The sequence below is a fragment of the Dermacentor variabilis genome, unplaced genomic scaffold (assembly GCF_050947875.1).
Source record: "Dermacentor variabilis isolate Ectoservices unplaced genomic scaffold, ASM5094787v1 scaffold_12, whole genome shotgun sequence".
Lineage (NCBI taxonomy): Eukaryota > Metazoa > Arthropoda > Arachnida > Ixodida > Ixodidae > Dermacentor > Dermacentor variabilis.
This window is the reverse complement of record NW_027460280.1, coordinates 33605553-33628975: the sequence shown is the minus strand read 5'-3', so window position 1 is coordinate 33628975 and position 23423 is coordinate 33605553. Positions and strand designations below refer to the sequence as shown.

At 42.5% G+C, this 23423-nt stretch overlaps 1 protein-coding gene across 3 annotated transcripts in view; it reads right to left on the bottom strand.

Annotated features, from left to right (window-relative positions):
* LOC142566046 (armadillo-like helical domain-containing protein 3) overlaps nt 1-23423 on the bottom strand; it is a 73221-nt gene that overhangs the window by 26485 nt on the left and 23313 nt on the right. For all 3 annotated transcript variants that reach the window (XM_075676755.1, XM_075676757.1, XM_075676756.1), the window contains exons 11-19: nt 23336-23379; nt 22263-22323; nt 21407-21459; nt 11434-11509; nt 10478-10553; nt 8759-8857; nt 7229-7287; nt 3062-3127; nt 1246-1376 (exon numbers count right to left, since the gene is read on the bottom strand). In XM_075676755.1, the coding sequence (XP_075532870.1) occupies nt 1246-1376; nt 3062-3127; nt 7229-7287; nt 8759-8857; nt 10478-10553; nt 11434-11509; nt 21407-21459; nt 22263-22323; nt 23336-23379 (665 nt within the window). The remainder of the gene's footprint in view (nt 1-1245; nt 1377-3061; nt 3128-7228; nt 7288-8758; nt 8858-10477; nt 10554-11433; nt 11510-21406; nt 21460-22262; nt 22324-23335; nt 23380-23423) is intronic.

Here is a 23423-nt window from a genome sequence, read left to right as displayed (position 1 = left end):
AGAATTCGAAACCAACAGTCACTAGATTTTGAGTTTTTCTTGTAAATGCAACAAACCTCGTCAAATTTGGTGTGGTGGTTGCTGAGAAAAATGAATTCTCCTTTTACATGTATTTAGACAGGAGCCCCCGAGCTAAAGCTTCCTCTTAATCCTTCAGATAGGAAAACTCTTTCTTCGAAACAAATGACTGACGGCACGTTTATAAATGATGACCCCTTCCTGGAAAGTTTCTATGTTTAGTCACCAACTAGATTTCACGAACTTATCAAATGACCAACTTCGCAATACTGTTTTGACCACTTCCGCAAGCCTCATGCTTCAGCTTTCCCAATGACACATAGTTTTTGAGAGAACACGTTACCATCCAAACGCAGGTGCTTGTGTTTCTCTCTTATTTGAGTGTACGTATAATAAAAGCACACTGACTTATGTTTTTTAATGTCTGCATTTCCACTGCCTAATTCACTGCAGTATGTTGTTCCTAAACTGACACTGATTCGTTTTGGCCACTTAGAAAATCTGGCTTATTCAGAAAATAGCAATTCACTGCTCCCATGATATCATGGAAGCAGATTAAACCTGGCAGGGATTCATCAACGCCACAAGAAAGTACTACATGCAATAAAGTGAATGTGTTGGCTAGTTTTTAAGCATCTTGAAGTAGGAAGAATTGCAAAAGACTAGGACACAGAAGAGGCACAAGGCAACCACACATAGTACTGTTGTTCTTTTTTACTTTAATTAATTACTACACGCAATATCTAGAGTGATACTGTAGGCTCGCTATTGCACCTTTTTACAGCACAACTTCTTAACACGGACAGGCAAAAGAACACAGGACAAGTACTGCATTCAGCACTTGTCCCATGTCCTTTCACCTGTCCATGTTTAGAAGTTGTGTAAAAAGACGGAGCGGTACCAACTCGCTCAATTTACAATCCGATTAGGTTCCCTGTTGCATGCAGGAAAGTAACTTTTTGGACCAGGAGCTCACGAAAGCATTTTCTACAAGCTGGGAGTGCTTATGTGCTATGTTTAAAATGTGCTGCAGTGCCCTTTAACAGTAATATTGAACACACATACAGAACACAAGTTTTCCCTTTTCCAAAATCTTTGATTTACTACCTCTATTGTACAACACTGGAGGAATACGCAATGGCAGCAGTTACCCGACTAGTTATAATGGGGTACACCTGCACACAATGCTGCAGGTGTACCCCATAAGAGGAGTTTAAAAAAACCTACTGGTAGAGGTCAATCAGCAGGTTCTTTTTCATATGGCTGAAGATAAACTCCACCATGAGGTCCAAGAGTGCACAGGCTAGGGGACGAGAATGAACATCTCGCAGAGGTGTCACCTTACGATGACGCATGGGCTGTCAACCAAGAGAGGATGCAGTTTAGATAGAAATTATCTGTTTGTGCTGGTGTCTCTAACACATAAGCCACATTTCACACCACATTGATGTTTTCAGATTTCTTTTAAATGCTGTCAACAGTGCAACTATTGCATGGTGCATCAGTGCATACATGTGTTAGTGTATGTTAGCAAAGGCACAAATTAGAGGAGACCACCTCACAGACTTTACAATGTTCCAAGACATTGTTTTAAACCCCATGACAGGTGCCCTAGTGTTTTTGCTCATAGTTTGTATGCAAGCACAGTCACAGTTCAAAGCGCAGCAGTGCTGAACAAAATGCCTCCTACTGTGATTGGGAACATCAATAGTATAGCACAGAAAATACTGTTATGCATGCAGCATACATTTGCATGAAGGCTATATGTGCTGACAAAAGTTCCCAGGGCACCTGCAATATCTGGCATCCCCCCCTCCTAACTGGCAAATGCTCAATGAATATATCGATATAAAAGCAAGACACAGTAGGGATGAAAGTAGCTTATTTTGTGCACACATGCCTTTGCAGAAATTCAGCATGGAAGGATGCAAGGGGACGATATTTGTGGTTTCCTGCCAGCAAAACTGCCTTCCACAATCAGTCTTAATAATCATCAAATCTGTCACAACGTCTGTCAATAACATATTCCACATATTTCGATATCTGTCAACAAGTTTTCACCATAGCGAACACCTTTCTTGCTGAAATGCTGGCTACATGGACAAGAACAGCCACTATGAAGTATGGTAGTTGCAAGCCACACATTGGTCAATATGCTTGTAGCAAGCCTACGCCTGTGAGGGGAGATTCGGCTCAGAGTCTCACCAGGCCTGAATGCGGAACGAATGTTTGTACTAACAAGGTTGTGTCAGGACTCCCTAAATTTTTTTAAATGTTGGACAGTCCCAAAATTCTGATATAGTTAGCAATCCTAACTCTATAAGCAAGCATATGAAGGCTACTTAAAGGAAATTCTGGAGATTCAAGACAATCTTTTACTGCTCGCTGTCACACTAGCCCTAAGAGCTTGATCCGTAGAGGGCCGAGCAACTCTGAAACAAGTCTGCAATTTCATGGGATAAAAGGTGCTAAAGGCAGCTCCACCACATATATGTGCTAAGGTATAGACCACTTTATGGGGGGCACAAGACCACTAGTAGTTCAATGAATGTGCTGGCATATGGAATATGATGTAAAGTTAAGGTTACAACACTTCTACACTTTTACAAGTGGTTTCCAATAAAGTATTTGCACTGTTTAATACATGCAATAATTCAAAATGCCCAGGCCAAATATAAACAAGCTTGGCAGTAGTTAGTATAGTTTCTAGCCCTTGTGGAACACATCAACCATGTGTAAATTCCAGATGTGAATCCACAACGAATACGAAATTCCCTACATTTGTTGTTTCTCACAACACTATTGATACATTTTGATAACATGTTTTAAAAGAACATCTGAAGGCATACAGATAATTACTTGTGCCATTCATTCATAATGACAGCATTAAAGAATGAGGCAGTGATCTGTGCAACATTTATTTGCAAATAAGCACGAGCAAAAGACGTATCGTCCCATTTTTTTTTTTATCCATGCTCAGCGAACAGTACGGCTGCAAACTGTTTGACCAGAGGTACAATTTAAAAAATACATCTAGGCATACCATTCTATGCAGCTGAACCTTGAAGACCATGTTGACATCATGCATCATGGAATTGGCATACTGATCCTAAAATAAAAGCAGATCAAAGAATAAAAGAAATGGACAGAACATGCTTGATAACAAAAGTTGCAGTTTCGTCTGAAAAGTGAAGCATCGATTGCGATAGCAAATTATTAGACAGCTATACAAAGTAAGGATAATAGTTTTATCGGCCGTACAAACTCGTAAATATTCACTTACTAACTAAATTAACAAGCATGGTGTCATGCACGCATAAGCAAACATGCACATATCTCACTCGATGACCGTGGACATTCACTGTCAAAATGCTGGCGTGAGAAAGCGCAGCGGCAGCAGCACGTGAATTGACCTTCAGGCTGCCTCTCGCTTCAATGGGCGCAATCACAGTGCACCCTTAGCTATCACCACTCAGATCAGATCCATCACAGATCACTTTCAAGATAGGGCCCGTGCGGCTGCACCATACGCAGACGCCGCCAGAGTAGACCCACTCCCCACTTGGTACCTTGAGCTCAATGCCAGACAGCACGCTTCCTCATCGCCTTCCTCCCTCGCGCGCACAAGATCAAGTCACCATTGTCAGCTCACCCTCACATATTTTCACTCACACATACAGTATACAGTGCGTGGCCACAATGTTATCGCACTTGGACTATATACGGAACCTCATGGCATCGCTGACAGTGCAAATGTGCCTGGAATGTCCTTATAATTGCTATCGCAATAATAGCAGAAGATATGCTACGACTCTCAGGAGAAGAATGACCCATTATAATGAGAAATGCAGATTACAGTAAAAGGGACCCTGCAACAACTTTTTGGGAATATTATCTTCTCTTAAAGCTGCCATTTTTAGAAAGTATTAGCAAATACAACAAAGGAAATTGTGCACAAGAATGCAAGTTGTCCAAAATGCAACCTAATAATATGCTTTCAACTCAAATATCATGGGCTTCCACTCTCGCATTTCCTCTCCTGGCAGAACCTGTGGTCTCCTCGCTACGCTCACAGCACGCACGCTCTGATATCGCGCGCGCCGGATGACCACCGCGGGTTTGTGCACTCTGAGCCGCCATGTATACAGGGCGCCACATCCACACCTGCTCCAGCCCGCTCCGTGTGCCAATGCGCCGCTGCGTGCATGCGCACCTCGCTGGCCCCATTTAGGGGAAAGCGAGACCGCACGCAGAGCAAGGGAGACCCTAGGCTAAGCACTCGGGAAGGAAGAAATACCATTTATTAAGCTGGGATTCGATACAAACACCAGTTTTATCAACACGTCCAAATCTAAATCTAATGGCGACACAATACATGGCCAAATGGTCGCCGGTGGCCGCTAACGGCACACCACAACTGAGGGAACAAAGAACAAAGAACCAAGCAGCAAGAGGCTGCCTATCCTTCAGTCAATGTCTGCCATCGTGCGCCCCACAGCAGAGAAAATGGAAATAGAAAGAAATGATAGACGAACAGACAGGGGCACAATCGGAAGATGCTGCCTCAGGTCATCGAGACGATGGAAGAGTGCCCACCGAGCCGAAGTAACTATTGGCGTGCCGCGGACAGAGGGGGCCGCCGCCGGCAGACAGGAACACATACGCACCTACAGATGCCCCAATGTGGTCTTTCCGGGCCCCGTCCTGCGCAAGCGTACCAGGAGCACACGCAGGCAGGGCCCGAATCCCGCCAAAATGTCGGCCAATGGGTGAAGCATGTTGACCTTCCCGTGGGCGGGATGACAGTGACCCGCTGCCAGCCCGTCCAGGCAAGGAGGAGAGGGACACGGAGCCCCCGGAAATGCAATGCAACGGCTCCACACAACCACCGCGAGAGCCCGAAACCCCACAAACTTTGCCATGCAGAAAATAATAGCAACATATTGCATATGTATAGAGGAAGATAGTATGCCGACAGCAGACTTGCAAGCATGAGCATGCACCACTCAGAGGTGCATGAACTGAATTGAGACACCATGTATCTCTTTTGGCAATCTCTGTGTAACATTGAAAGCAGGTAAATAGTTGAAAATGGAATTAAAGCAATTTGCAGGAGTGAAACTAGAGTGCAAGTTGATGTCAGCAAAGAGTACATCATGACTCGTACATGACAAATTACGTGTAATGAATTACTCATAATTTATTGTAGTTTTGTAATTAAACAACTACATTATTTACTCTGTAATGCTTACTGTAATTCAATTACCTTTTGAGTAACAATTACATGTAATTAGTTACTTTTTGGCAAGCCAAGCCATAACAGGTGACACAATTTTGGAAACCTGACTTTGGTGGGCCCGATAGCAGCTTGATAGCGAAGGCCGTTAGGATATAATGCCAAGATATCATCGAGGATGATTTCTGCAGCTTTTAATTAGCACAACCAGGAGGTTCTTCTTCAAGTCCCAGCAACAATGAAGTGCTGTGCATCGAAGAGGAACCAGATACTCAGTATTGACAATCTCGTGTGCAAGACATCCGCACATTACAACACAGCCCTGCCTCTGAGACTGCCCACCGAGCCAATTTTCAGTGTCACTGCTGATGTATTCATGACAAAAACTAGATAAGATGACCAATTACATTTTTAAAAAGCAATTGTTTGTAGATATATGTAATGTAGAAGGGCTGCAGAGGACGTACTAATTATGCCAGGCCAGCTCGTTCTGTTTATGGCATCTGTACTTTATAAAAGTTTGGAGAAAAGTAATGTAAAATTAATCAATTACTTTTGAGTAATTCCTCAGTTACTTTTGTGGGACAGTAACTGGTAACTGTAATCAATTATATATATTAAAGAAGTAATTGTAATTGAAATCGGTTACTTTTTTTTTGTAGCATGTACAAGACTGCATACAGCATGCATACAGCAGCAAATTCTGGTTCTTCACTGGAACTATCTGAATGTCCAAAGAGTAGGTGTCAGCTGGTACTGCTATGAGTTCAGCAAAGCTGTCCCTGCTCACTCACCAGACAGGCCCACATGAGAGCAGACATAAAATACACCTGTTTGCCCACTGGTTGTCATGCCACAGATGATGTCACACCAACTTATTTCTTATGAAACAGTTTGTCACTAAGTATAACCTATTTCTGTTCACAAAATGGAGCTACCATACAGCCTTTTATAACGCAAGGCAGCACTACCAAGTACAAAAAATCGCACCAACATATAAGTACTAGTTTGGATTGATACTGCAAAGCTGGGTTCCTTGCCTTCTTCACGAGAAAATTGCTCATTTCACCTCCCAAAGTTGAGAGTGCAGTTTGCACGCAAGTGTGACCAGTACACAAGTCTATGCAGTATTTTTAGCAATGAAGCAAAGTAGTGAGCGGAACATTGCTGATACATTCCCAGTTTATATGCCCATTGGGTTTATGCATGTTTTTTTTAACAATTAACCCCTTCCGTGCCATACTACTCTCCAGAATTCTCCCCAAAAGATGGCCAATTTATTTTTAATGACCTCAGATGCCAACACGTTTTACTTCCTCAAAAAGCATACATTTGCTTCTGCTTGATCTGTCTCTATCTATTAAAACCATGACTAAGCAATGAGGCAAAACTAGGCACTTCCATGGCATTTCTAGAAAATGCAACATACTGTTGACGAGCTGAACTCTTCCTTGGATGTTTTTGCCAGAAACAAGTGGACCACCCCAGCTCATCCAAGGCACGGACAGGGTTTATACGTTCCTGGGTAACATGATTTCCGAAAAAATATGCCCGACATTTTACCAGATTTTAGTAAAATTTTGCATCCTGATAGACAAAAAACACGTTAACATACGAGCATACCAAGTCTCGACAGTTGCAGCACGGCATGGCAAAGCAGGCACGGCAAAGTTTCAGGCTACTGCGAAAGCCTTTCTCAAAGATGAACTTCAAATGACCAGCAAATAAACAATGCATAGTGATTAATCTGCGCAGTCCTTTCGACTACTCAAGTGCAGCACATACCACACAAATGTCACAACAGAGATAAGTAATATGAGAGAATGCAAGATTCAGAATACACAATCTTTTGCTTATCCTTAAGCCAAGCCTTACCAGCAGTCAAGGAATAACTTTTTTAGACTGTACTATTCATGCATAACTTACAATAACAGTAGCATAAGCAAAATAACTAGCAAAAAACCAAGCACTCACTTCAGTGATGCAGGTAAGAATGATGAACCCAAGCTTAGTCGTGTTTGCATTGGCTTCAACTGAAAGGAAAAAAATTAAACAACATATACTTGAAGAGTGTGCCAGGTAACAAATAACCAGAAAATCATATGCATTCTATAATAGCAGCAGCCATCACATAATGGTCAAGTGAGATGCAAAATTTCATAAGCTGCATACTCATGTTACATCTGCATTTTCCCATTCATAATTGCAGAACCAAAATCTATTTAAACACAGTCCTTGCCCCTAAAAGATACCATTTTCCATACTTACCATGCACAAACATCAAGTCCTCCCCCCCCCCCCATTACATGGTACTCCAATCCCACGCTATATAACAGTCAAAAAGAGGCAAGTGCTTGGGCCCTTGTATGGATGGCTTCCAAGAGCTTTCAACAGAGGTTTGTATCTATGGTAAATGAATTTTCCAGAAACTGCATTCCTTTATTACACGAAAGCCAAGCTGAACAAAGTTGTAAACAATTACAGTCTCACAACAGAAACATTCAAAATATTGGCAGCGCTACTGCATAAGTGCAAAAAACACCTGATTTGAAAGTTTCTTGCACAGGGCATTCTGGTGGTGTGAGCACCAGAACATTACAAGCATATCAAATTTAGGACAGCGCAAAACTGTCCTGTGTAGACCCTTCCATATTTAATCAGTTGGTGCTATAATTCATACTCGCTAATCATAATAACACTCTGCCAGATAATGCTGCAGAAAATAAAAATAACACAAAAGAATACTGTATGGTGAGACATGGGATAATGTTCGCCTCGTAAATATTCTTCTGCTGCTGGGCAAATGTTGTGTATACAAAGCATTTCATTCAAGGAAAAGAGGAGTTTCTTGGAAAACCGAAAAAGTCATCTTCCTACTGGCAGCTTCAGAATTCCTTACTTGTGCTCGCAACAATGTCCAACTAAAGAAAGATGGCTACAACATCCAGGTTCACGGCGGCTCTTTTACTTGGCGCTGTTGGTGCTCTTTTCTCTGTTGGTGCTCCAATTAGAGTCGCAAACAGCTTGCTGAGGAAGCAATAGGGCCTCATTAACTCATTATAACAATACAGCCTTATGCTTTGAGTAGTCAATTAAATCACTTTGGCCCTGAAATCTGCTAGCTTCCTGGTTAATTCAGATGGTAGAGTCACCGCCCCAAAAGGAAGTTGGTCCCATGTTCAATTCCTTTAATCAACTTCATTAATGTGCCAACATACTAAACTAATCGGAGCTCCGTCGTAGCAATAAAGCAAATGAGCATTGTAAGAAGTACCACAACTACAAAACAAAGCAAGGCTCTTTTTACAAGTTGAAGAACAAACTATGACGGCATTGCTGCTGAGCAGCCAGCAGCTACTAAGCATATACCATGCCCATGCAGAAAAGGTCATTAAATAGGCACAGCAGCTGGGTATTGTCCTCATGACAAATGTCACAGCTAAAGTGATACTTCTATGAACCAGTTACCAGTACATTTGCAATGGTCCTGCAAACTGAACCCACCTTTTGTTTTTTGCATTACAATGGAACAGAACTCCAGGAATGTGACAAGCAGGTTGGATGGCGGCTGATCCATGGTATTCACATCAACAGGGACTAGGTCTGCACGTATACAAAGCAAAAAGAATTCGGCAGAGACACCTAAGATTGCTTGCATGTGGGAATGCGAAAGCATTGTACCGTTTGTAGACTTCGGAATGTCATGAACACGCTCATTGCACGCACTAGGCACACCTTTAGTCAGCCAGAACTATGAAGCTACTGTAGCATCAGGGAAACATGTTCGTCTCACACCCCGGAGGCCCGGGTTCAATTCCCACCCAGACCAAAATGTGCTGAATTTTCTTTGCAAATTAATTTACTTTGCTTACAGGAACCTCCCTGAAAAATTTGACATCCATCCGAGCATTTTTTTATAAGTTTTTACGCTTTGCGCCATCAGCCATTTTTGGTACCATCTTTTGGTCACACTGATGCAAGCAGATTTTTGTATAATGGGGCATATAATGCATTCACTTTAAAAAAGCAATAAATTACATGTAACAGTTCTTGCAAGAGAGACTGCAAACAAGTAAATGGACTATCTATTCTATCTGTCTAAAATTGCTCATGTATACAATGATTTGGGTGCATGTTAAGGAACTCCAGATTGTGAAAAATCAATCCTGAGCCCTTCACTATGGCATTCCTCAGAGCCCACAGTACATCTTTAGGATTTCAAGCCCCATAATTTAATATCTTGTGCTACTTAAAAAAGCAAAGGGGGCGTTCAGTAAATGACATCACTGAAGTTCATCACTAATTCAAATGTCTAACATTATAATGGAGCGGCAAGGAATCAATAAAGCTGGCAAGAGAGAGCTAAAAGAGGTGTTCATATTACAGTAGGCATGATAGGGTTGTTGCTATGATTATAACAATATTCAAGCTTGTACTAGCTTTCCCAATATGCTAACATATTCCATTCAAGCATCCCAAATGCTTCTTTCCATGGGTTTCTTCCACAGCTGGTTTTAGACTATAATGACAATGCATAAACCAAAATGGCAATAGTCAAACGCATTTATATTGCACTAGTAAATAGGTGCCCCCGAATTCGATATCACATGTAATTCAACATAAAAGTTTTATGAAATTTGACCAGGAAAAATATATTCGATTTGGCAAGGTCGTTTTTCTTATTTTTTTTTACGGAACTCGCGAAGTAAGGATAGGCACGCTGATTACCTATTAGCGGAATGTCCCGACGTCATAAGTCCCACATCCATAGACCAACACAGGCAGGCTCACAAATGCAGCAATGGCTGATGTACTCATAAGTATTTAATTATATTCTTCCAGCTGTTGGCACAGCATGGCTTGGTGCACGGCCATGATGTGAGAAATTCGTGTACATGACGTGCAATGCACGCTGCCAGTGAAATTAAAGGTTTGTTTATTTGTACTTCCTCAATGATAAGCATGCTAGCTGCCTATGCACACAGGAAAGCCAACTTATAAACACATTCGGCACTGCGCAAGTTTGATCTATCAGGTGTATGCGCAATTTACATTATATACATATTAACAATGTACAGAAATTTTTCTATATAATGGATAAACTGGTGTAACTGGGTTTGACTGTACAGCTGTCGTAACAAATACTGAACAGGTGATGATAAACTGCAACATGCGCCCTCCACAAGAGAAGGGGTTACTAGAATGCATTAGCAACTGGCTCACCATGTGGCGAGTGTTCCGTAGGAGATGCAGCACCACTGGTTGGGGCGGATGCAGTTGCATAGGACTCTGTCTGAGACTGAGTCAACAAGACAAGAGTTCAATAATAATTGGAAAGCAAAACATAGAAAGAAGCCCAAGCCACCCCCACCTCTCAGCCCCATAGATGTACGCACAGTGGAGCACAGAGGGGCCATTGCCCCCCTTAGCCTGCTTAGGGCAGGCGTCACTAATCGAGTGACTCCTCCTTAGTTGCTAGTTCCCTGTTTCATGAGCCCCTTTAATGGCTGATTTTGCCTTTTGTTAAACAGGGTATTCTACTGTCTACGAGCTATGCTTTGACCATTCAGCATTAGTCAAAAGAATGCAACGCTTTTGCTTTTAAACAGGTGAGGACAGAATGCAAAAGTGCTAGAACTATTAGTCAATTATCCACCTGTATTAGCATCCCGAGTTGAGAACGTCTACGGCCTTGATAAGCATAATCTTTAAGTGTCTTTATGCTAAGGAGAGTTCTGAAAAGAAACCTACACTATTATGATGATGCAACAATCAGCACCTTGTGGATCTTCCTAGTACAAAACGAGAAAGCAGTTAATATTGTTTCTTTGCATCAGTTTATATAATAGTGCCTGGTCCATGGCTGCAGGCCACTTCAAATAACCTGTGGACAAAATACATATTGCACAACAGCCTAGCACATTGCAATGTAGAAGTATGATAAGCAATTGTTTCATGGTAGCTTTTCATTGCTGGTTGAACCAAAATGTCCCAGGGTGGATAGCGTGCCATAAGGAATGTGGATATGTAGGGGAGGGGGGGGGCACTGCAAGATATCTTGGTTCCCTTAATGAAAAGCACTGCATTCTCTTAGGTATGTCCCGCCCTAAACTAAAAAAAAAAAAGATGCCGTATTTCCACGTCTACCAAAGTAAAAAATAGAAAGTACAGTGCCTCACATTTGTCAGGATCGTTATGAAGTTCCTGTTTAAGTGAACAGCCTCATACAGGGCAAGAAGAACAGCATCATCGCTCCTGAATGAAATAAAGAAGTACACCAAAATTAACAACACACTTTACATCATCAACAAACAAATGTCAACTGGTATAAAAATCAGAAACAGCAAGGTTGTAACAGTTAAAATAGTTTGGTATATCCAAATAAGTTGAAGCTAAACTGACTTAAGCAGTTTCTCAACTAGAGAAAGAGCTACTTAGCAAAAGCATGTCAACCACAGCATGACCAACTATGCCTAGGTTTTATAGGGTTTTTAAATGCCAACAGTGCTCTATGTCACCCTTTTTTTGTTCTTTTTTTGTTCTTTTTTTCTTTCTTTAAAATCTTGTTAGCTGCAAACCTGAAGCATAATGCACCAAACCAGCCTCTCCATTTATTCTCATCAATGAAGAGAGATCCCGCATGGCATGGTCTCCAAGATTAAAACCAGCCAATCAAATGACCTCCTCACATTGTCTGCCGCGAGATGAACTTTTAAGATGGGGAGTACGCAGGCACGAACACTCTCTGCTGTGTGCTGCTGCATCATAATGTGGCAGGTGTAACAGTCGTGCCTGGCACAAACAGACCAGTTTAGCAACTGACAATAATTCAGAAACATTTGCTCTGGCAGCCCTTTGCAGTTTTACATTAAAATGTCGAATAGCGAAAAAGAAAGAAAGTCAGATGCAGTAACAACATTAGACACGAAATGAGCATGAAACAAAACAAGAAGTAGACGCAAGATGCATCAAACAAGCAACAGAAAAACTTGTTAACCATTCACAAAGGCTTGTAGCAGTGTGTGCCGAGTTTCCACATTGTTCAGTTCAGTTCGTTATATTTTACAGCGAAGCTGTATGTGGCTAGGGTTCCATGTATTTTTTGTGTGCGTCAACAAAAACTATCATTATCAATGGCTCATACCTTCGTAAACAAGGAAAAATGCCATGGCTCATAGCCCAATAAGGCAGAGGCTACAAGCATTCATCATAGTGAAGCAAACAGTGCTTACATTTTTTCTAATCACGCATACAACATAGAGAACAGCAAAATACTGTCATCATCAATGGCTCACAGCCCCTTAAGGTTCATGGCTACAAAATGTATGCACATTTGTCCTCTTGATTCGCAACAGGACAATGCCAGTGACTGTGGGGATGTATGTCCGTGCCATATAAACGAAATACAGAATTGTGATATCCATTGTGCATATATCTCCAGGCACACCCAAAAGTGATATCGAGAAGTTCATGACCAAGCACTTTGCATGGGTGATCCGTGATAACACTACCCCGGTGATCATCATTGGAGACTTTAATGTGGAAATTTCAAAACCAGACAAGAAATGGTTCACTCAGTTTGTTCTAGAAAAGTTTAGTTTGAGGTGCCACACAAATCAATATGATAAACAAAATGAGAACAAGGTAAAAGCGAGAGCCAACGTTTTGACAAGTGGTATTGTCTTTTTCAAGACCTTGAAAAAGACAAGTCCACTGGTAGAAGTGTTGGCTCCCGCTTTTACCTTGTTCTCGTTTTGCTCATCGTCTTGAATTTCCATCTCCCACCTTCCCTGTGTTTTTCCTGGACACTAATTCAAGTCACTCAACTACTCAACAATAGTCATGTAAAGATTTAACTTTGACCAAGATACTGTGTAAATTTGTAACCAAACCAATCAGTATATATCCCAGTAATCACAAAGCTGTTGTGACTGCCATAACCAAATAATGAAAATAAATACATTTACCCTTGTTTAACTCTGTGTGATATGCTACAGCTTCGCTGGTCATCCACCTTCATAGAGTGAAATAGCTCCTCAATTTTTATTACTTTAAGGACCTCCGAGAAGGGGCATTACATAAGGGGTAGTTAAATAATAATTTACATAAACATAACACTGAACCACGTTAAGTAATGCACAAATACAAGTGTTGCTTATACATCATCATCATCATCATCATCATCGTCGTCGTCGTCGTCGTCATCATCATCATCAGCCTGTTTTATGTCCCCTGCAGGATGAAGGCCTTAACTGAGACCTCCAATTACCCTGTCCTGTGCAAACCGATTCCAACAAGCGCACACAAATTTCCTAATTACATCGCTCCACCTAGTCTTCTGTCGTCCTCAATTGCGTTTTCCTTCTCTTGATAGCCATTCTGTAACCCTAATGGTCCAACAGTTATCTAACCTGCGCATTACATGATCTGCCCAGCTCCATTTCTTTCTTTTGATGTCAATTAGAATATTGTCTATACCCATTTGCTCTCTGATCCAAAACGCACTCTTTCCGTCTCTTAACATTATGCCTAGCAATCTTCGTTCCATCGCACTTTGCACGGTCCTTAACTTGTTCTCAAGCTTCTTTGTCAGCCTCTAAGTCTCTGCCCCATATGTCAGCACTGGTAAGATGCACTGATTGTACACCTTCCTTTTCAATGATAATGGTAAGCTTCCAGTCACGAGCTGGCAATGTCTGCCGTATGCGATCCAAGCCATTTTTATTCTTCTGTGAATTTCCTTCTCGTGATCAGGGTTCCCTGTGATTAATTGACCTAGGTGAACATACTCCTTCACAGACTCTAGAGGACGACTGGTGATCCTGAACTCTTGTTCCTTTGCCCGGCTATTCATCATCATTTTTGTCTTCTGCATATTAATCTTCAATCCCACTCTTACACTCTCTCTGTTAAGGTCTTCAATCATTTGTTTTAACTCATCTGCATTGTTGCTGAATAGAACAATATCATCGGCAAACCGAAGGCTGCCGAGATATTCGCCGTCTGTCCTTACTCCTAAGCCTTCCCAGTTTAACAGCTTGAATACTTCTTCCAAGCAGGCAGTGAATAGCATTGGAGAGATTGTGCCTTCCCGTCTGACCCCTTTCTTTATAGTTATCTTCCTGCTTTTCTTATGTAGAATTAAGGTAGCTGTGGAATCTCTGCAGATACTTTCCAAGCTATTTACGTAAGCGTCCTGTACTCCTTGATTACATAACACCTCTGTGACTGCTGGTATCTTGACTGAATTAAATGGTTTTTCGTAATCTATGAAAGCCATATAGAGAGGCTGATCGCACTCTGCAGATTTCTCGATAACCTGATTGATGACACGGATGTGATCCATTGTAGAGTATTCCTTCCTGAAGGAAGCCTGTTCCCTTGGTTGACTGAAGTCCAGTGTTGCCCTTATTTTATTGGAGATTATTTTGGTATATATTTTATATAATACCGGGAGTAAGCTAACGGGCCTATACTTTTTCAATTTTTTAACATCTCCCTTTTTGTGGATTAGTATGATGCATAACTGCTAGTCGGCCTAGTTGGAACAGATTCGTCTTAAAACTTTTTGTGCGCAAACAAACAGGGACGAAGAATAGGGGCAACACAAGGACGAGTATGATGTTTGCATTTTTCCAGTTTTCTGGGACCCTTTCAGTCGATAGACACTTCGTATAAAGAGCCGCCAATTTCCCAAGCCTTATGTCTCCTCTATCTTTCATTAAATCCACTGTTATTCCATCTTCTCCTGCCGCTCTTCCTTGTTTCATGTCTTGCAAGGCCCTTCTTACCTCATTGCTAGTTATAGGAGCAATTTCTGTATCCTGTTCATTACTGTTTCTAATTGAGATATCCTGACTCCTCTGGGTACTGTACAGGTCAGTATAGAATTCTTCCGCTGCTTTTACTATATCTTCGAGATTGCTGATGATATTACCCTGCTTATCTTTTAGTCAATACAGTAGGTCATTATTATACACTGTTACGTTTGATAGGAAAAAACATAACAATAACAATGAACCATCTTAAAAGGGTCATGAACCACTCCTCAGGCTTGGTGAAAAAAACACAATCTGCAGATAGCATACGGCGTTGTGAACATCTCAGCCAAATTTTGCAACCCCGCGCGGTACATGGAGCTCACAGGAAGAGCACGACTCTCTTTCAAACAAAGCAATGTCATAGCCGTCGGGTCTCGCCAATTTCGATTAGTTTTGAACACTCAACTAGCCTCAAACCACGCGAAACTTAAAGGGACCCAAAACAAGTTTCACGATTCTGTACAAACGTATTGAGTCATTAGGCTAGGTCTTTCTGATCATTAACTGACACATCTAAGTGCATCACGCAAAGTGTGTAATTTATTACACGGTTTTAAATATGTACATCGCTACCGACCACAGCACGCCACTCATCTGAGTTTTCAACTGCCCCTGAGCAGCTGACGTGAAATGACCATATGACGCCAGTAGGGCAAACTATCTGACTGGCTGCCCAGGGCTCATCATCAATCATTTTTCCAACTTTATGACGAACAAATGTCGTTTGTAATAGTTGGAATGTTAGTTAATTTGTTTCCATAAAAAAGAATGTAACGGAAAGAGAATGCACAAGGACAATTTATCACTACGCTCCAGACTTCCAGCACACGGCAAGTGTCGTCTGCGTGTGTTACAACGTGCTCCATGTTGACGAGAGCTCCGTGGTCAGTGTTCGTCTCGATCTTCCTTTTCGAGAGCCCCATGGTTTGCTCTTGTTACGTTTTGGGCTGCAAACGTTGAGACTGGCAATATGTCAACCTGCGATATTGTGTCCCTCTGCAAGGCAGCAGACAAGCGGAGTGGCTGCAGCACATCGGACTGTCGGTATCCGATTGGTGCCAGAATTTGCTTGCTTACAGCCATCACATTAAGCCGGAGGACTACTACCACAACAGTGTTTCGCATGTCTGGCATGTCAGCACAAGCGGATTGGGCCTGGGCTTTCAAGGGATGAGCGGAGGCACAAACATGAACAGTCTGCATGGTGCAGCAAGCTGGTGGCAGAGAGCTCAACCAAACAAAGAACTAATATAGCAGTAACGAAGTGTACACTACTTTGCTGCTGGTGTAAATTTTTGTTAGGAACGTAATCGTGAACACATTGTTTTTCTAAATGTTTAAAATAGTAGAAATAGTAGTGTGGAGGGGCTTTAGTTTATGCCTCCACCCATCCGTCTAAACACCCAGCTCGCCTGTGGTTACTGGAGTACTGGACACACTCAGCTGGTTCATCCAGGCCTTTTAGTAAAGCAATGAAGGGGGCTAGTTGGTGAACGTTCATGGTTATATTGCGCTCAGTTTTACAGACACGATATTAAGGAAGGACAGGACGAAGCGCTTTGTCCGTCCACGTCCTGTCCTTCCTTAATATCGTGTCTGTAAAACTGAGCGCAATATAACCATGAACATCCAGGCCTATATCGACAGGAATGTATGCTCTGCAGCGCGCCTAGAGCCAACTTCCATCACATAATGTTCTTATGCCCTGAGCTCCAACCACCCTCCAAGTGGAAACTCACCGACGTAGAGGGATGGGAGACCGCAGTGTCTAGCTCCAACCTAGCCAATCAAATACGGCTGGTGGACTGGGCTCTGAGGGTTGCCAAGGGCCACAAACTCCCGGACACCCTACACACTCCTGAGCCCCCTCACAAGTAATGTTGTAAAAAGGCTCAAGTAATAAATGTTTACCACCACCACCTCAGCACTGCGACAGAATGCTCACAATGCACGCTGCTTCAATAGCTCTCGCTTGGGATCGACTGCCAGGCGGCTGGCAGAGAGGATGGAGAGGCTTTGCACGCTGGCTCAAGACAACTGGAAGTAGATAACACGACGTCCCATCATGGAGTTTAGCCCCGATCACTAGGAAAACGAGTTGAGGAGAAAATGCATGGCTATGGAGGAGAGTAACTTGTAATCGTCCATAGCACTCTTAAAGGGCCCCTCACCAGGCCCCATAGCAAATTTTGGTTATATTCTGGCAAGTTGTTACATGTCATCTAGGGAGCATTCTTCCGCAAAAATTTGCGGAAGAATTTGACACACTCTCCACTCACCCCGTCTAGCCTCCGCAAGCGAAATTCCTTCCCTGCATTCTCCCATAGCGAACCTCGAGGATCGCATGACGCATACGTCACGGTCCCCGCCTTCATTTTTTTTCTCCTCACTTTTTCGCAGCGTGGCGCAATTCCGCTGATGGTGTCACGCGCAGCTGTTGCGATTGTTTCGTTTCCCGCAGCACAAAATTTTCCGCATTGTGCATGAGGACATCTGACAGCAATATAAGTGCTACACAAATATTGAGGCAGACACAAATGGATCACAGAGCATGATCCCACTCTGGAACACGGTAGAAAATGACCTAGTTTCAGTGTCTGAGCGTGTGACTTCACAACGTGGGAACAAGCAGATGAAGATGTTGCCTTGAATAATTCTCGAAGTCGTGCGTCATCACGAGTGATGCACAGTGCAAACATGTATAAGTAGGCGCACTAGCACATGCACGTCATCCTTGGGCTTGGAGCGCGGTGGCCGCGAGGAGAAGGGAAAACGGCGTTCGGTTTGAAATTTCAGATCTTTCCGCGGCACGTATCGATGTAATACTTTGGAGACACGATCGTTATCACATAATGTATGCTCTGCACTTGTCAGCTCAAAATGGCCAGACCTGGTGAGGGGCCCTCTAACATGAGATGCTTCACCAGATTGTGGTGTGAATGATTTACTGTAGCTATACCCTACACGTCTACAAAATTTGCCCAAACCGGTTCAAGGACCCTTGAAGGTCAGACCACACGTAAGCTTGCCAGCGCATGCATATCCTAGCTAGACGCCTTGGCAGACATGGTTTCATAGTCAGCTATTGATAGCGCTTCAAAATGCCCAATTTTAATGTGGTTACTATCTGTCGGTCAAGTTGGGGCAGGACGAAGCCAGTCTGCACCACGTAGCGTGGCCGTACTGGAGCACATGAGCTCGAGCATGCAATCCAGGCCTGTCATGCACATAGCAAATGTTGTGCTATACTGGCTATACGCACTACAGTTACCACAGTTGCATGTAGCTGCATCTGCTGTGCAGCATAGATACCACGGCCACCATGGGGTGTCGCGACTAGCCCACTCGCTTAGGGTCCCTCGATAACCGTCTTACCCACTGAGAGGAGGTGTGCATTGTGGCACCCTAGCTCACTGAGCTCACTACCAGCTTGCTGAAAACGACCGCATGCTCCGAGTGTTCTTTGTGGCTGACATAGCTTCAGGTGCATGACAAGCTGGCCCGAGCACCAACAACACACTGGAGCAGGTTGTCTGCTTCCTATGTTGCACACCTTAAAGGTGTGTAGCCCTCACAGTCAAAGCTCGTTATATTGGGAATTCTTTCAATGCGAATCCACAGTGCAGCATCCAGCGCTTACCCGATGTGGGCACTGTCGACATACTTTCACTAGCAAACATAAAGACAATGTTTCGTTCACCCTCGGAAATTGTGTGATTGCCATAGTGATAAGTACGAAAGAAAATGTAGTACTTGTCACTCTGTGCAAGAAAACACAGCCATGTGCAGCTATCTGGTACTTTGTAGCACAGAAAATGGATGAGATACCGTGAACGCAACCGTAAGTTGAGGGATAGCCTCCGAGTTTGGCGCGTCGTAGGTACCAAAATCGGATGTAGTGGCATCTACGTTAACCAAAAAAAAATTTGACCTGCCCACCAGTGACGTTCAGTAGACGGAGCGTTGTGGGCACTACCCGCTCCACCGTAGCCCTTACAGTGCAAGGCAATGAACATGGAGAGGGAACACTGCAACGGGGATCAAAGGCAATCTTTGATTGCCAATAACTCCGCTTCTGCTGAACGCAGTGAATCACTTTTCCCTGCAAAGTATTTCTAGAATAGTCTATTATGACTTCAAACACTCTTCTCGACTTCTATAAAAAAAGTATTTCAAAGCACCTTTAAGCAATACTAAAAATACAAGAAAGTGTTACTTATACAATGCAGCAAGCTATTGTTATCCACTCTAAAGTTTGAGGTATTCAGTCAGACGTTGCAAAAATAAAGATGAGCAGGTGATGGCAACGATTTCTTTGGGAAGGCCGTTCGAGTCTGGCAATTCGAAAAAAGAATGGTGAGAAAGTAGTGGTTCGCACACATGGACACAAGACTTGCTACGGGTGCAATGTAAGGTGGTTGATTAAAAGCACTGAAAACTTGTGCTAGAGCGACAGGCTAGCATTGTGGCAATGATAGCCAAGGGGTGATAGACCGGATTGCGATTTTGGTGATGTAATGCTTGTCATATGAATACCAAGAATGATGAACCTAGCTGCACAATTCTGAACCTATTCCAGTGCATCGATGAAGTATGCTTGATGTGGATGCCAGACAGCTTATGCGTAATTCAATTTTGGTCAAACAAGTGGTTGATATGCAATTAATTTTACGTGCTGTGAAGTGTGGCAAAAATTGCGCTTTAGAAAACCTAAGGTTTCGTTAGAAGCTGACATAACGTTTGTGACATGAGTACGCCAGTGCAGGTCATTGCACACAGTGACACCTAAGTATTTACATCATAGCACTAATTCCAGGGGTGCGCTATCCTTTTCGTAAGGAAACACGAGAGGGTTAAGGCTTCGAGAAAATGACATCATTTTGCATTTTTTGGCATTAAGAGCCATTAACCAAGTGATACACCATTTTAATATGTTAGAGAAATCACCCTGTAGAGTTATTTGATCAGATATATTCTGTACATTGCGATAAATAACGCTATCATTTGCAAACATGCAAAAGTTATTAGACACATGCAATGGTAGATTATTAATATATATTAGGACTATACAACCATTTACAGCTTCTATTTTACACGGAAGCTGTATGTGGCGGTGTGGTCAGTCTAAAATGTCATCCATAGAACAGCCACCAATGCAGCTTGCATTGGAGCCCCAGAGCAGCCATATGACCACAGCATCAATGAGAACATGTAGCCGGATATCAGCATTAGTAGAGCCAGCGCAGCATATAGGAACATATGTCCAATATAGCAGAGAGTAGAGTACAAGTACTAAGCTCGGATATAGTGAAGCATTTGCAAAGTCTCAGGTGGATTTTGGGCAGTGGCAAACAAGACACTTAGGACTTCCAACGAGTGTGAGAACTCCCTCAAGCAGCTTCACTGTCTGTAGCTCAGATTTGCATACAACTCTGAAGTCGTCATCTTTTATGATTCAGTCACTCACGTAGAAGTAATAGGTTATGTGTTGTCTCACTGTCAAATGCTCGTCAAATGCTGTCTCATTTTCATAACATCTTGAATGACCCGTCTTCTTCCCTCACACTAACAGTGCAAAGACAAAGATTATTTTCTCTCTTTTATTTGTTCGCATGTTTAGCGACTCATTTTTCTTTCTCTCCTCGCCAACAAGGGCCCACACAGCCTGGGTCCACATCTGCAGATGATTTCAGCTTTGGGCAGTGTGCTTCCTTGCAGTGAACCAGAATGAAAGGAAGCACAACTTGAACCTCAGCGACTGGAACAACAGCTGAGGCAACAATCAGTTAAACTAAAGGTTTTCAGGTCATCACATACTGCAGCAAATGGGCATGGGCAGGACATGTAATGAGGAGGGAACATAACCGATGGTCATTAAAGGTTACGGACTGGATTCCAAGGGAAGGGAAGCATAGCAGGGGGCAACAGAAAGTTAGGTGGGCGGATGAGATTAAGAAGTTTGCAGGGACGACATGGCCACAATTAGTACATGACCGGGGTTGCTGGAGAAGTAGGGGAGAGGCCTTTGCCCTGCAGTGGGCATAACCAGGATGATGATGATGATGATGATGATGATGATGATGATGATGATGATGATGATGATGATGCAAGCATGTCTGCGATTCAGGCAAACACGCATCACCCATTTGTTAACATATTAATGTGTTATTTGTGCACGGATTATATACCTAGAAGGTACAGTCTCAAATTTAAGAAGAAATAGGGCAGCTCACACACAAGCTTATATGGTGTGTGTTTGCTCTTGTGCATGTACATGTTTTTAAGCATGTAGGCACGAATGTGTGACAGCATAGAAAGACAATTAACAAACCTTCCGGAGTCTTTCATGGGTGCTCCCTCATCAGTAAGGAACATGGTGCCAACCTGAAACAAGAATGTGAATGGCTATAAGAACACTATATGTCTGAGGAAACAAAAGGCAATATAACCTCAGATTTCTTTGCATCATAGAAATCTGCAAGACATTAATGAAATAAAAGTGATGTTCCATGCAGCTATTCTTGCTGGCATGAATTAAGTGCCAGATGTGTGCTGCAATTTTTTTTCCGACAAGGTTTGTTACAGTGCGTATAAAATGTGCCTAAATAAATGCATGCAGACCTGCTTCATACAGAAACTGCAGCAAGGCATTATGGAACACTCTGCAGAACAAAGAAACTGAGGATTGCTGACACACTGCTGACATACCGATGTGTGAGAATGATACCTCAATTTCTTTGTGTTGTAGTGAACAGATGCAGTTAGGTATTGCTGTTAGTGGAGCTAATGATGGTTGTAGCTTTATGTCTGAGTATCTTCACTGCTCAAGCAAATGTGTCCATTTTTATTTTGCATTGTCTCTTGAAACAAAGTCAATTTAAAGATAGCGCTCATCCTGTTCCCCTTGTCTTTTTTAGAATTATCAAGTTTAAGTGTAAATGTCTGAAGGGACCCAGACACTTACATCAGGCCTGTGTACGTGACCCTACACTAGCTGCCAAATGGCTTCATGTACAATTTGGCTATGTGTCTGTTGGCCTGGAAACATTTTTAACAGATAGCACACTTCACCACTGCACAGAATGTGTTCAACATCACTGACTTGAATCGCAGCATTTCACTCATTGCCAGCTCTACAACAAAACCACACCAGCCATGACTATTTTACTTGAAAGCTTTCAACTTACAAAGTTCGTTACTGTAGACAAGAGACCAGCTTGAGGCTCAGCTTGTTCTTGCAGAAATTGTCTGAAATGCACACATATCAACTAATGGCACAGTTTCACAAAACGTTTCAGAAGCAGCTAACACAACATAAGTAATCATGCACAGTAGTACAATCTCATGCAAACTACAAAGATAACTCCCTTTAAACAAATTGCACAGTGCTATAACCTCATATAAGACATTAAGCTAACACTTTCTTAAACAAATGCCACTTATGTAGCACAAGCAGAATTTGCATTAAATTTTGATGTACCAGTGCCTGCAAAAGTTTATGGGACATGAGATTCATGAAAAAGCTGAATTCCTGCAACAACTGGGCACATGACCCAAATTTGAAGCTTCAATCTGTAATAGGTTTCGCGACCCACACAGTGGTTTATCAAATTAAAAACCCTATGTTGCAACAGAGCAGAAACTTGGCATTTGTCGTGGAAACCATGTTCTGTAAACATCTGCGGACATCCTTACAAATTTTTATCAATTTCATCCGTGCATCAACCTGTTATTCAGTCAGCACCGAGTGACGGAGCACAGGGGCATAATATGCTCGTGCTGAAAGTGCTAAACAGTGTAGTTGTCTACCATGCTACTCCTCTGACAACGCACAATCCTTGCTGCTTATCAGCTCATAGTTTTACCTGAATACCTAGATAAAGAGAAAAAGAAAAGCATCCACACTACCACTTAACTATGACTTACTATGACACTAGTGCAGCAAATTAAAAGCTCTGGTACACTTTCACACAGTTGGCAGGCATGGTTGCACATAACTGCTTGCCTTCAAGGTGACAAGCACGAAGGATAGCAGCACCTTCAAGAGAACAGCCTTCACAGAAAACGGTCTGTGTTATGTGCTCTGCACGTGTGCACCAGCTTCACCAACACTATGACCGTGCTCAATTAAAGGGCGCAGAGCAGCAAGCCGCCAATGTTCACACAAAACATTTACAAAAAACACAAAGATGTACAAGAAACATGTTTTCCAGCTTCCATGCTGGGACACCAGAAAACAATTGAATGTAACGTTTCTCACCGATTGAATTCAGCAAGGGCAGTGGATACAACCATTCCATACCCCTGAAACAAGTAATGGTCACTTTAAGAAAACCACTAAGAGTTTT